Source organism: Cryptomeria japonica, chromosome 1, assembly GCF_030272615.1.
Source record: "Cryptomeria japonica chromosome 1, Sugi_1.0, whole genome shotgun sequence".
NCBI lineage: Eukaryota > Viridiplantae > Streptophyta > Pinopsida > Cupressales > Cupressaceae > Cryptomeria > Cryptomeria japonica.
This window is the reverse complement of record NC_081405.1, coordinates 461,107,356-461,122,149: the sequence shown is the minus strand read 5'-3', so window position 1 is coordinate 461,122,149 and position 14,794 is coordinate 461,107,356. Positions and strand designations below refer to the sequence as shown.

The 14,794-nt window shown below is 35.3% G+C and overlaps 1 protein-coding gene across 3 annotated transcripts in view; it reads left to right on the top strand.

Annotated features, from left to right (window-relative positions):
• Positions 1-14,794, top strand: part of LOC131064233 (rRNA (cytosine-C(5))-methyltransferase NOP2C) — a 185,975-nt gene that overhangs the window by 94,911 nt on the left and 76,270 nt on the right. For all 3 annotated transcript variants that reach the window (XM_057998335.2, XM_057998343.2, XM_057998333.2), the window contains one exon: positions 5,853-6,105. In XM_057998335.2, coding sequence (XP_057854318.2) covers positions 5,853-6,105 — 253 coding nt within the window. The remainder of the gene's footprint in view (positions 1-5,852; positions 6,106-14,794) is intronic.

The following is a 14,794-nucleotide window of genomic DNA, read 5'->3' as shown; positions in this document are numbered from 1 at the left end:
ACATGACACAATTAGAAATATCTGTAGGTTTACAACAGAATGATCACTCAATATATTATTTATTCAGAATAATAAAAGATAAGCCATCATTTTTTTCAAGTTATGTCTAAATGAATGCAATCTATAAAATGACATTGTGTTATTACTTAAATGTTGTTAGGGTCTGCTTCCATCTAGTCTATAGTTAGTTGAAAATTAAATAGCAGTGTAGTTACCAATTCAATCTGTTGCCCTAATTTTCGAGCACTCAAATTTTAAACTTTTGCATTGAAGCTAATGTCCAGCTTGATCTTAATGTATACATGTCCCATTTTGAGCACCCGAGTCTTCAAGTTCCATTTTGAGCACCCCGCTATGAGGCCTAGAGGACTTTAACAAAATAAACAACAAAAAAAAAGCGAATAATTTTTTTTTTTTATTAAATGAATTAAACCATACATTTGCAAGGAGTAACATGATGAAACAAGATAAAGATAAGATGAACATATAATATCTAACAAGAGTCCTCAAGGCCTCACAACGATGTTACTCAAAACATCATAACCATACATACAAGAACAAATGAAACTTCTAGAATTATGATCCTTTACAAGGATCATGATACATAATACATTGCCATAAGGATATACATGAGATTATCGAATACATACAAGGTACCCATAAGGATATAATCTCCATGAGTACAACAATGGAGTGAATACATAAATCTGGTACATAAGGAAGATATTCAATCTCTCCACGAGCCATCATGATCAGGATGCAAGACGAACCAAAACCCAATGGGTGCGAATAGCACTCCACCCAACCATGTGGTACCATCAGGTCCACCCCCGTGCTAGGAGGTATCAACCAGACCCAAGAGATGGAAGGAAGAAAGAGGATACACAATGACTCAGACGAGGCTCACAAGACATAATCACAAGAGACTCACAAGACTTAATTACAAGAGACTCACAAGACTTAATCACAAGAGACTCATAAGAAAACAACCAATTCCAGAGGCCTGCAGCAATCCACGGAAAGTTAGATAACAAAGAGACCACTAGGTATGCAATAGGGAGGAGTGTCATCACTAGGTTGTCATGAGTTACCCTGGTGAGTCTTCACTAGGTCCCGACCCCCATCTTGGGTTACCTTGGTGACCTCTCCTACCCCCGGCCCCCATACAAACACTAATGGACCACACCAACCTTTCCAAGGGACAAGATTGGTGGACGCCATTCCAGGTCTTCTCTACTTACCTCAGTCCTAAACAAGCACCCAAGCGTAAGAGAGGCAACAAATAATCTTTATTAATGTGAACTAGCTACCCTCCCTAGTTCATTATTTTCAAATTTTCACTTGATTACAAAACTCTCATTGAGTTACCCTGACGACCACTTTGGGTCTCGGCCTCCAATGAAAGCCAGTCCGCCTTGACTTGCACCTAGGAATCCAAAATACATCACAAGGTCTATGACACTCAAAACACCAAGAGTCTAGACCCCTTTACCATAGCAAGGTTGACTGACTTGCTAGAACAGGATCACACACATGGAGGTTCAATGCAACAAAGAATGAATGACTAGCATAGAAGTCATGTAGGACACCAATCTCTTTACATTAATGACGATGAGAAACCATACACAATTAGGAACTCAAACATTGTCCTAGCCTTTGGAACCTAAAAGCATTTAATAACATAATTGGGCATCACAATAATAGACAAAAATCAAAGTAATTACAGGGTCTTAGAATGCCAAACATACAAGAATCCAATCTTAACATATCACCAAAAGGTCCAAAATAACGGTGGTGGTGGAGATCCCACCACCATGGGTAAGCCCACGATGGGTGGGCTCCCCACCACCATGGGTAAGTCCACGACGGGTGGGGTTTCCCACCATCGTGGGTGCCACGGTGGGTGGGGAAACGACCCACCACTGTGGGTGCCTACGACACCCCAAAACAAATAGAAACAGGGCATCGAAATATATAAACTTAATACGCAGAATTAATATTTACGTTTATACACACACACATACACACACACACACACACACACACAAACATCTAAATTACCAGACAAAGATTCACAAAAGTTTCTTTAGGTAAGTGTAATATAAGCTTTTCGGGTTCATGATTTCAAATGCACAAATTCACTATTAAATTTGATCTAACCCCCAAATTTTCTAAAATCAAACAATTTCTTTTTAAATTTCCTCATCACAGTAAATCAAACAGGCTGATTTTCAACAGATTGAAAGGAAATTTTACATGCAAAAGGAAAGGAATCTGAAAATCCTACCTCTTTTCACAATCTGGAAATCACACATAAGCATAAGCAAAAATCCTCAAGAAGTTCCACGACTGTGAATATCGATGAGCCAAACATCCAATCCAGAAGGTTCAACAATATAATTTCAACCCCTTTCACTAATTCCTTAGCAAAATCTAAAACAAAACTCCATTGTTTTTCCAATCTCCTCTTTCCAAACCAGATTTCCTAAAGAAAAATCATTTCAAAAACCCATTTTCAGAGAATTCGTGCACACAGTAACCTTCACGGGAAGCAAACCCATTTCTTTCCCTAAAATAACTCCCCCCAAAAAGCATGCAAGATTCCCACATTAAATTCATTAATTGATTTATTTTTTATTTTTTTGTAACTCCCACACATGCAAATTTTTAAATTTGAAAACAATTAAATATAAATTACTTTTTTAAAAATTAATTTACCTTGAGCACAATAAATACCAAATTAAATGTCTTGTTTCCCACTTTAATTAATCATTTACAGCAAGGATAAAATAAATTTAATCATTTTACCAATAACATTAATTTTAATTTAATCTTGCACAATTTTAATTTTATTAATTAATTAATCAATAATATTTAAATACCATTAATATATAATATTAATCTCTTTCACAAAAATACTACATAATTATTATACTATACACAAAACTAATGAATTGCGACATGCCAAAACACGATAGACCAATAGAGCCAACGACTGACAAGATCAGGCAACCAAGAAACAAGGATACCTAATCGGGGACTTGTTCTCGTAGGAACGACGGTACAACAAGGGTTTGGCTGATAACTCCAATTTCCACTTTACCCTTGGGTTATAGAGCACGCTCAGAGCTGACGGTTCAGGTGGAGTCGATGCTCGGTACCTACAACTGCATAAGCAAACTGTCAAACATATACATATAATCCATAAAATAACATACCGTGAAAAGGGAATGGGAGCGACGTAGCTTGTCCATAAAGAGCAGTGCGACGCTTTTCCCTTTCACCCAAGCACATCAAGGATAAAACACAGTGTATATCAGAGCAATTAAACTTTGATAAATATAATGACTAAATCCTAACGTCACATATATGGTCCATCTCAATAATCATCTGACTAACAAAGCATAGATAACATCAAATAAACACCCAATGATCATCATCGCATAAATCATCCTTCCAATGATCCATAAAGTATAAATCATAAATAGTCACTTAAACTACAACAAAGGTTATCCAGAGTCAAACTAGGTTAAATCGAGTCTGACCAAGGGAGGGGGCATTACATCGATCATGAAGCGCTTTTTGAGTGTGCTTTAAGCTGATTTCTGTATTGGTCAAGATGCAAAAATAATTAAATTTTGAAAATTATGAAGTGTTGAGAGAAAACGTCTTATAAGAATGTACTTAGCACCATTTTGAGCAATGTGACAAATTTTCACAAAAACCTAGTTCACCATTTGTGAGATTTTAATACTTTAATTTTTGTTGGCTTCCATTCGGAAAACATTCAAATCTCGCACTCAGGACCTTGTTATGAAGAAATCTCTTTGGGTTATGTTCACTTTGCCCCCTTTAATGTCTGGTTTAAATTTTAGAGAAAACATCCTTTTCAATCAAAAGATATGTGTATTTTTCTAAACCTGACCACTAGTTTTCAAATGGGAAATATTAAATTATTTGTCAAAATAATTTTACTTATTTCCCATTTTAATGACTTGGGAGGAAAAATATCTAAAGACACCTTAATTATAGCATTTCCTCCCTATTGTTGCTCACTTGCTCAAAATGATTAACCTCGTAAAATCAATTTCAAAGGTTAATCCCTCATCCCGTTTTTCTCAAAGAAGTCACAATCCTTAACCTATTAACCTTTAAAGAGCATTTGAAAATTTTAATCTCTCCATCCCATTCCACACAAAAATTCAAAAATGATTAACCTCTTAATCAATTCCAAAGGTTAATATCCCAACTTGGTTTTGCTCAATTGCCCAAATTGTTTAACTTCTTAACCAATTAATCCCCTCTGCTCTATTGCTCAGTTTGCCATAACCTATTATACTCCTTGTTTGCAGATTTATTTATAAGTCACTTTTTAGAAGCTTTCAAGCAAATGCAATTGGCAGGTGTAAAGCCAAAGTCTGAAACCATTCTTGCATCTCCTTTGCCACTGCCAAATGTGAGCCTTGGGAAAAGATAGAGACATCCATCAAAGCATGATAGGAAGTGATTTTTGTCTGATATTGCAGTTGGAAATGCTCTGATGCATATGTTCAAAAGTGGAAGAAGAGATAAGGCGTGGCAATTGTTTAATGGAATACCTTAAAGAAATATGGTCCATGGCAGGCATGCACGCGAAATGTGGAACCATATACAAAAGCATCTGAATTGTTCAACAGAACGCTTCAAAGAGATGTTGGCCCAAAGAATGAAATGTGATGGTTGCAGGTCTGTGCGAAAATGGGAGCTTTAACAGTGTTGACATGCATCGAAACACAGTATATTGTTGAAGTTAACTTCTAATGCTACAAAACAATCATAGTATATTGTTGATGTCAATAGTAATAGATTATAAACTTGCAAGTTGGTTCCTGTAGGTTACAGCTCAAACATGTCATTATAATATTTAGGATGTATGATAACATTAAAGGACTTTTAAAAGCATGGAGAGAAATATTTTATATTAATGTGAACAAACGACTAAAGTGGGTCAATGTAAATTGGAAGTACAAAACTAAAGCAAATAAACAAAGCATGTGAGGCCGAATTGAAAGTGGTTGAAGCCACCAGACCTTGAGATATAAAGTACAAATATCCATATGAGCAATGATTCCTTGAAGGGGGCATGAAGCTGGGGAAGATCAGAACTTGTAACCAAGAATTGAAAACAATGTTATCATTTGTCTGCAGTCTAATAATGTCAATGATATAATGTCTGAGGGTAAGGGGGGTCTGCTTGATAATCCTAGAAGGAAGCTAGATACTTCTAGAACTTCTACCGACATATGAGGCTATGAAAAGTCCAGTGGTAGAGACAAAACTGATAGAGATGAAGCAAGTCTACAAGAATTGCTATATGGATGAGTAGCGTCTGTTGTTAACATTAGTATCAACATTTGAATCCCATGAATATATACAATCATTCTGATACATATGTTTCCAAGTTTCTGTTAATTTTTCAAATAAAGTTTTATACGTTAGGTTCATTGGTTTACCTCCTAGTTGTCTGCTTATGATTAAGCATTTTACAAATTTAAGGTTAAGATTTTTATTTGTCTTGATCATAAGTGAAATATTTTCTTGTACTCTTAATTTTAATAAAGAAAGAATAACTAACAATCCAAAGCACATTTATTTCTGTTAAATGGGATGAGTTATACACAATATTTTATTCATTCAATTATAACAATGCCAAAGTTTTTAATTTTTCTGGCAAGGAAAACTTATGTTGATAAAGCATGGGGATATTGGCATTATATTTGAGGTTGATATAAAGCAGGAAAGTATTCTGCACAGTGATGAATAAGAAGAAATGGGTGATTGGCTAATTTTATTTTTGTGTCATGCAATTGCAGGTGGTAAATATTCAAAATCTAGCAGAAGAGATGGGTTTAACATGTGTGCATGCATATAAACTCGATGCCTTAAAATCTGTCAAAACAGTTGATTCATCTGATGCAGTAAGCTCCTTATCTTCATCGTTGGCATGCAAGCAAACTGAAGACACTATTTTGGAAGAGCAGTCCACCTGTACTACTGGTGCAGAAGATGATAACTTATCAAATCATTTGCAAGTTGTTTCAAAGAATTTGGAAGACAGAACAAATGGTAAGCAATTAATTTTGTAAAGGTAAATTGGCTTTTAAAATAACACGATTGAAAATAAAGTTGAATAGTGAAGTAGATCAAATAGTTTTTAAATGCACAATAGGTGAAGCAAGGGCAATTGAAATAATATTGTACCATACATGGAGGTACATTTACTAAAGAATCCTTCTAGAAAGTAGCTTTTTTTGGATTGGTAGATAAAGCCAGGTATCATATTTCAAAACTTTTAACTATATGACACTTTCTAGAATATCCGTTTCTATGGTTATATGTGATCTTATATGATCAAAAACACTGCTCACAACTGTGACCTGCTTGACGCTGTAAACTTTTGGTTTGTGGGAACTTTGAGAGAGGCGATAGCTTCAATACAAAGCTGAAAATTCTAAATTATCAGTTTTGAATAGAAAATCCTCATGACCCTTGGGTTCAATCCATTTTCTCAAGCAGCGATGAAGAGCATAGGCTACTTTGCCTCTTGGTTTTCTCTTCTACACTGTGGATGTTTTTGATGAGGCATCTTTTTTTTCCTTTCTGCCTAGCTGTGTTTTGGTACTTATGGACTAGAGGAGTTTAGGAAGATTTACTGAATTTGGCCTGTGTTTCTTAATCAATTTTATGCATCTAAGCATAATCTATGAGTGATAGAGAAATTAGATACTACAACAGAGATCAAAGAAGACAACAATATCAGTTTTTTAATACCTCACAAACTCCAAACATTAACCCACTTTCAAACACTCGGAGATTACAAGGGGGTTTGATTGACAATAGTGATAGTACTGCAGAGTCTACGCAAGGGATGAGCTGGTTTAGTTTGTCCTAATACCAGAGCGGAGAGAAAATTCGATGCCATGCTAGATATAATGTCTCAAATGCTAGCAAAACTGAATCAAATCATACCACAGGGGAATCAAACTAATTCACAAGGTGCACCATTGCAGAGGGGTGAATCTAGTGTTACAAACCAGCCAAACACTAATTGACACACGGCTACAGCAGTGTCAAAGTCTGTACTTAGGCCTCTTTAGCCTTATTTCATACGGAGAGAGGAGGTACAGGTTGCTTTGGAGATTCAATGTCCTTTGGTAGATGAGGTGAGGGCTGGTTATGCTGAGTATGACACACTTTTGGATGAGATTAAGAATCACTTATCTGTAAAAGATTATCTGAATCAGAGTAAAAAAGAAGAGGTGGTAGAGTTGAACATTGAGGACCAACACAATTCAGAGGGATTTTTAATAGGCATTGGGCAAGGTAACTTTGGCTCATTTTGATGGGAGTGACAAATGCACAGCTAGAGCATGCGTTCAAAAGCTAGGCAACTATTTGGCACTTTGGCGCATGTCAAAGGATGATGCAATCAAATTTGTCACTTTGCATTTGAACAAGATAGCTCATAAGTGGTGGCACCATGGCTTGGCTACATTGGGTCACAACGTTGTTACCACACACGATGAGTTTACAAACAAACACATTGAGATATTTGATAAGAAAGATGTTGAATTGCACTTTAGAGAGCTTGCATAGCTTAAACAATATGACTCCCTTGACACATACATCTTAGAGTTTTAAAGGCTTTCAATGATAGTTCCTAGTATCACAGAGAGGAGGCTCAAGGTCCTTTTCAATGAAGGACTAATGGAGCCAATCAAGGGATGGGTTAAGGCATTTGATCCACTGAGTTTGGAAGAGGCTAGGAATATGGAGCTTGCTGCCCCAAAGAACAAATTCTTGTCCAAGACCTTCCAGCATGATAAAGATGAGAACAATGATAACAAGGAAAACATTCAGCCCCAAAAACCCTCTTCAAAGAAATTGGATGATGACTTTAGAAAAGAGTTAAGGGAGAAAAACCTTTATTTTACATGCAAGGAGCCATGGGCCCAAAGACATAAGTGCTTCAAGAAAGGGAAAAACTGTCTATTTGAGGCATATTCAGCCGATGATTCTGAATCAAAAAGTCCAGACCACCAAACTGAAATAGAGGAATGTGAAGATGAAGAATCAATAGAAGAGTTTGGGGAAGAGAAGGAGAGTGGAGTTACACTTGCTAGGCTCTCTAGTCTAAAAGGAAATGATACATTTAGGGTTAGACGTATGTTGAAAGAGTAGCAAATTGTTGCTCTTAATGATATAGGTGCTACACATAATTTCATTGATGAAGACATTGTGGCACAAAGAGAGCTCAAAACTAAGAAATTTGGAGGTTTTAGAGTCATGGTTGCTAATGGGCACACTTTGTCTTGCTTGAGAATGATTGTAATGTCCCCTTTTGCTTAGTGCTCCATCATGATTGATTTTGCTAGCCTTTTTGGTTCTCGGAGGCTAGAACAAAAAATAAAAGTGACAAGGAAATAAAACTTATTAATTAAATATGAAATAAGGCCTTAGGTATAAATTATAACCTTTTCAAATTTAATTAAAAGGAGGGTCACTTGATACTATTTTGGAGACGCCTTGATCCCTTGGGCAATTTATTCGACTTAAGCCTAAGTTAATGTGTTAATAATTAAATGTGGCGACTCAACCATGGGGGCCGATTTAAATATTTTAAAGGCTTACTATAAGCCTAAGTTGAAATATCAAATTGATGAGCGGCTAAGTGGGGAAAATAACATTTTAATGTATGATGCTCGATAAAAGGGAAAAAGGCAAAATATAAGGGGAAGTCGTAGGTTTGGAGAGGCATTATTATTCATTCACGATTTTCTTTTGCCATCGAATCTTTTCTATGGGCATCGTATGCTCGTTCTGCTCGTTCTCCCAACCCTAGGACAAAATCCTAGCAGCCCTTTGTTAGTTTGGACGAAAACCCAGGCTATCAACGGGTGTCTACGTTTTGGAATTCACAGGGATCAACGATTTCTAGAGTTAAATCCACGGCTGCCATCACAAGGTGGTATCTCTGCAACACAGAAGAATCATGATTAGGGCAGCCCGTTGAGTATATGCTGGTATTGCACAGCCATTGAACCTTCGGTAATTATCGACTAAAGGCTTGGAATCAATTTATAGCCAGGATACTTTCCCCTAGCACGGCGCCCATAGTCATTGACAGCAGCAAATAATGGAGGCGCTTAATACATATTGCGAGCAACCTTAACTAATTACGATTTGCAAATAAAATAGAGAAATCACAGCCTGCTGCAGATAATCTTGGTCAGCGACATGATCATTAAAATGGTCCATTGAATGGTATGCATGATATAGAGGGGTATGTAATGAATCATATAGAATTCATGCTTTCTGAATTGTTACAAGAAATAATTTATATCATGTCAACCAATGGATATTGTGGAATGTAAATTTGATTTCCTTGAATGAATGAATTGCAAGTTTAGTGAAGAAATCTGCATTAATTTTGGAATTGCTTGATTCTATTGTTGTTTGGTTCTATCACATTATTGTTTGTCATTGTTTCATGACATCAATTGGAACTATTGAAATTCTGTGATTCAAATTTAAACTATTCCTTAGCCAAGCACACCAAATTTCTAGGAAGGATACTACAATGGTATCAGAGCATAGTGATCCTGCCAGCTTGTGCGGTACTGTTGGTTCACGTTTTATCATTTACCGAACATTAGAATAAATATCCAAGGATACTCTACCCTCTCTTGAACAGAATCACTGTGTGCCAAGATTGCGAGAAAGACCACACAGCGACTCCAAGGTTTATATGTGCGAACGGGCGACTTTGTGTTGTATAGCTACCTTGGCTATGTATGATGAAATACAAGGGGGACTTACGCTTGGCTTGTTCAATTCACAATGAAGATCCATCGTTTGGGTTTTGAATCATGGAATTTAAGAAAATTGAAAAGGAGATAAGGGTTAAGAGGTTCTAATCTATTCCTAAGAATTCAAGAGACGGTATTGACTAGGTGAACCCAATGACAACACTTTGCTTCGTCATGCTAGGACAACTACACAAAGTGGGTGCAATCTTCAAGGGATGTGCTTATGATTTTCACATCATGAATAACTACCATCAAATCAAACAATATTCATCCAGACAGAAGTTAAGCATCCACAAAGTAAGCTCAGACTAACTTTACACAATGAACATAAATCATTTGTTCATCAAAAGTATGAGCGAAGATTCACCATAAATCAATACTTATGAGATCTTGCATTCGTTTAGCACACATGAAATAAAATCTAAATTATGAAGAGGGATAAGAATCATGCAAACTCCAAAATAAGAGAAGTAATCACCATCAATTTGAACAATGCATTACTTATTACTTTGGCAGTCATAAGCAACAATTTGCTTATCTCAACATGTTTTGCAACATGCTCCCATGATTTACAAATGAGGGGCGAGTTTAATTTATAGGCTCCCCAATTACAATTCAATGGCTAGGATTGATTTCAAATCAACGGTCGAGATTACAAATTAAAACCCTAATTAGGGTTTTCTACAACTAGCTACCCCTCAACCAATGAGAAAATTACATTTGAGGACACTTGTCCTTCTTGCTAAATATAAACCAATAATAAAATAGAAGGTTGTTGTATTAAGAAGTGTGCCTTCTAGAAGCTTCTGGATAAGTTAGGTTCATTGAACCTAGACATTTTGACTTGGAACAATCTGATTGTTGAATGTCCTCCCTTAATTCTCCAGTTTGTGTCGAGAAATTGTCTATGTATGGAATACTCTTCTTGCCACCATCTGATTTTGATGGGAGCTTGTCTTTAATTCTTCAGGAGATGAAATCCTTCAAGAAGTTGCCCTAATTGCTTCAATAGGTCTGGGATTGTAGATGAAATCCTCCAAGAAGTGTGAAATTTCTTTTTTATATTTTCGCCAAGTCTAAAGACTTTCTTGATACCTTGAAATTCTTCCATGTGCCCTGACTTTGGAGAAGAACTCCCCTGTTGTAGTACCCCTTCCCCGATCATATTGTTCACTTGCATACTTTGACTAAGTTTGACTTTTCAATACCTTTGTAGACCCCCCCCTTGGTCATGATGTTTATTTGCAGCTAGTATGCTATCATGATGACGCATGCTTTAATGTGTGTGTGATCTAGTTAATGGTGATTATGCATTAATTTAGTGACGATGATTAAATGTTGATTTCAATTACGCATTAATGATTATGGACTGACTCGTTTCCCTTATGCATGTTGTGCGCCATGTGAATGTATCATGTATGTGCGTGTATGGGGTGCGGGGAGATGGGTTCTCGTCACTCATTATGGTGAGACATGAGAAGTCATGATTCTCCTTCACCGGTGTGTTTACCGTTTTTTTATGAATATATGCATGTGTGTATCAGTGATGCAGGAAATTGCAAGTTTGAGTACCGTGTGGGTACGAGGTATCGACTCCATCTGGTTTCAGGGGTTTGAGCGTACCTTATTGATTTGATGGATGTGGGAGAAGATAAGTTCTTAAACCCTTCGTGTTACCCCTAGTCATGTTCAATGTGAGTGGTGTCGGTCATCTATAAGTTCTCTTTTTTTTTTGGTTTGCGGGTCATGTGCCTCATTAGGTTACTTAAGTTTGTATTATGCAATGGGTGAAATGATTTAATTAATCTTAAGTATTTTAATTGGTTAAATGTGTTTATTGCTCATTCGTAATTAAATCAAATTAATTATTACGACCCCTTTTAAATGATTAGTTGATAAATCAAATCGTTAAATTCAATTAACTAGCGAGTTGATCAATTCAAATTGTGAAATGTAATTGTATTATGCATTTTGAATTTATAAAAATAAACTTTTTAAGAAAATTAAAATATCTCCAAAATATCTTACCATTGATTGTGAATATGTAAATTTGAAGTTTTAGATAAAATTAAAAAAATCAAATTTTGGAGAGGAAAAAGCATTTTTGAATATTAACTATTTGGAAATGATTTAATTGGCAAAAGAATAAAAGTAAACCTAAATGGATTTCTAGGGCAAGAAAATTGCTTTTAACCTATTTTTTTCATAATTTTGGAAGAGGTTGTTTTCGGTATGGAGAGATTTTTTTTGGGGGCATTTTGGTTGAAGAATCCTCCAGTTGCAGGTTGGGCTCTCCTCAAAATTCTTCTAGGATTGCTCATTGAGGTTGGATTTTTGTTTCCTTCCTCTGTTTTAAAACAAAAACAAAAAAAAATTATTTTGATTTGCAAATCTTTGAGTTTTGTCTTTAAAATTGAAAGAGGAAGGGTTTGAATTTAATGGAAATTTAAATTCCTTATTGCTTCATTTTTGTTTTTCAATCAATTTGGGATTTGTAGGTGAAGAATTGATTTCAAAACAAAGATTAAATTAAAATTTGGATTAGCTGTTCCTGTATTTTCTTGGCAAATTTCATTCTTAGCTTTGTTCAAATTTGCGAATGAGGAACAAATTTTATGGTTAAATTGAATTTGATAAGAAATTAGTTATTTCCTGGTAAAATTCTTCCCAAGATTGGGGATTATTGGGTTTCTAAATATTCTCCTTGGCTAGCTGTTATGCTGCCAAAATTTACAAAAATACATTACCTGTTTTTCCCAGAAAAATCTCAGAGACTGTGTACACAAAGGGGAATTGTTTTAAAAAAAAAATATATATATATATTATAAAACAAAACAAAACAAAAAAATCTCAGAAAAATGTCTGAGAATACACAGGAATTGGGGTAAATTGTTTTAAAGTTTAAAAAAAAAAAAAAAAAAAGTTGTTAAAAATTTGTTTTGGGGAGGGGGTTTTTGGCAGCCATGGCCACGGTTGTGGAGGCCGTGTCGTGGTCTCCACACAGCTAAGGCTGTGGGGAGACCAAGACATGGTCTCCACGAGCCTTCCCCTTTGGAAAGGGAGGCCCACGTGGGTGGCTATTATTTCACAAATAAAGAAATTTATAAAGTTTTTAAATTTTATTTTTGTTTAAAGATTTTTTTATTATTATTATTATTAATTTTTAATTAATATTTTTGTAGTATTTTTTTTCATACATGGAAGAAATATATCTGATTTAAAAAAAAAAAAATTAGATTAGAAATTTTATTTTGAGAAAAGGGAAATGATTATTTTATTTTGAAAAATAATTATCAATAATAGTTTTTAATTTATATTTTCATAAATTTGAAAATATATAGTTGATTAAGAAAAGATTAGATTAGATATTTTATTTTGAAAAAGAATGGAAATGATGATTTTTATTTTGAAAAATAAATATCAATTTTAGGTTAATTAATATATAAAGTAAATTATATTTTTATATGTATAGCATATAAATATAATTGTATAAATGAGATTTTGGTTTGAAATTTATTGTGAAGTATTGATATTTATTTTATAACGCAATTGAAATGTAGTTGAATTAGAGAACCTTGGTCGACATATATTAAATGAAATGGAAAAATGATTGTCATTATAGGTTAATGAAAATGCGTGGTTAATTACTGTATTCACATTTGATTTCAGAAAAAGGCAAGTCCTTAATTGCGAGCATTGGCTGTTGTCATGTGGTTGATTGTAATTGGTCATGTCTCTAGTCAGAGGATCGTTAGTTGGTTATCTGTGTGCAAGGGCTTGTTTGGCCAAATGGTTTTCTATTCCTTTGAACTCCGTATACTATTTCTTGTGTATACCTTAGTTTTGGGAGTTCATCTGATTTGTGGTTAAGTGTCATATGGGAGAGTGGCTTTTGAGTGGGGGCCACACCCAAAGTGGTAAGTAGGATAACCCATCGAAAGTTTGTCTAAGAAAGTGATAACTTAATAATTTTTTAGGGGGTTTGGTAGATGAAAAACACTAAGTAAGATAATTGTGCCTCACACATGGGTTGAGTGCTAGTACAGACTCAGAATGCAGTGAGAAGGCCTGGAATGGCAAACCAACAACCTTGTCCTCACGAAAGGATTATTTGGGTCCACATGAGACTTGGATGGGGCTGGAGGATCGGGAGAGGTTACCAGGGTAACCCATTGGATGGGGGTCGGGACCTATGGAGGCCTGCCAGGGTAACCATACCAAGCTATGTGATGACACTCTTCCGTTATGTTCACTAGTGTGCAGTTTGTGTTGCTTTTGCTTGGAGGACTATTGTGGGAGTCATATCTGGTTGTTTATGCTTTTTGTGAGTACCTGATATTCATGCTAGATCATGTGACACTTATGATGGAATGCGAGGATTTAGTTTCGCTAGTGCTCCAATTGTTCTCTTGTATTTACTCCATATTATGTTTCAAATGGATCCTCTTTCTTCTTCTTGGATCATCCATGTATCTCTTGGACCCTATGTGGTCATATGTATCATTTGTTTTTGTATGCCTCGATGGCAGGATGTAATTGATGTGAACCTTATGTATTTTTTTCACCTATTATTTATTAGAAGGGTCTTGCATTTGAAGCAGACCCAGAGATGTAGCCCATTAGGGGTGAACTTCGATATCAATTTTGGTGTTGTATGGTGTATGTGTTCATTTGGTTCCTTTTTATTTTGGATGTATGAATGGCATCATGGTTTAAATGTATAATGTAATTTAGATGATATTAATCTTAAATGCATGTTTGAAGTTATCAATTAGATGCAGTAATATGGATTATGAGGTAATGTAGCTAATGTTAGATGTATATATTCTAACATGCTAGTTAAATCACTTATGGAATTTAATTTCTATGTCCTTGTGGTAATCATTTTATCATGAGTAGGTTTAATGATTCTCATTGTTAATTGGATTAACAAACCTTAATGTTCA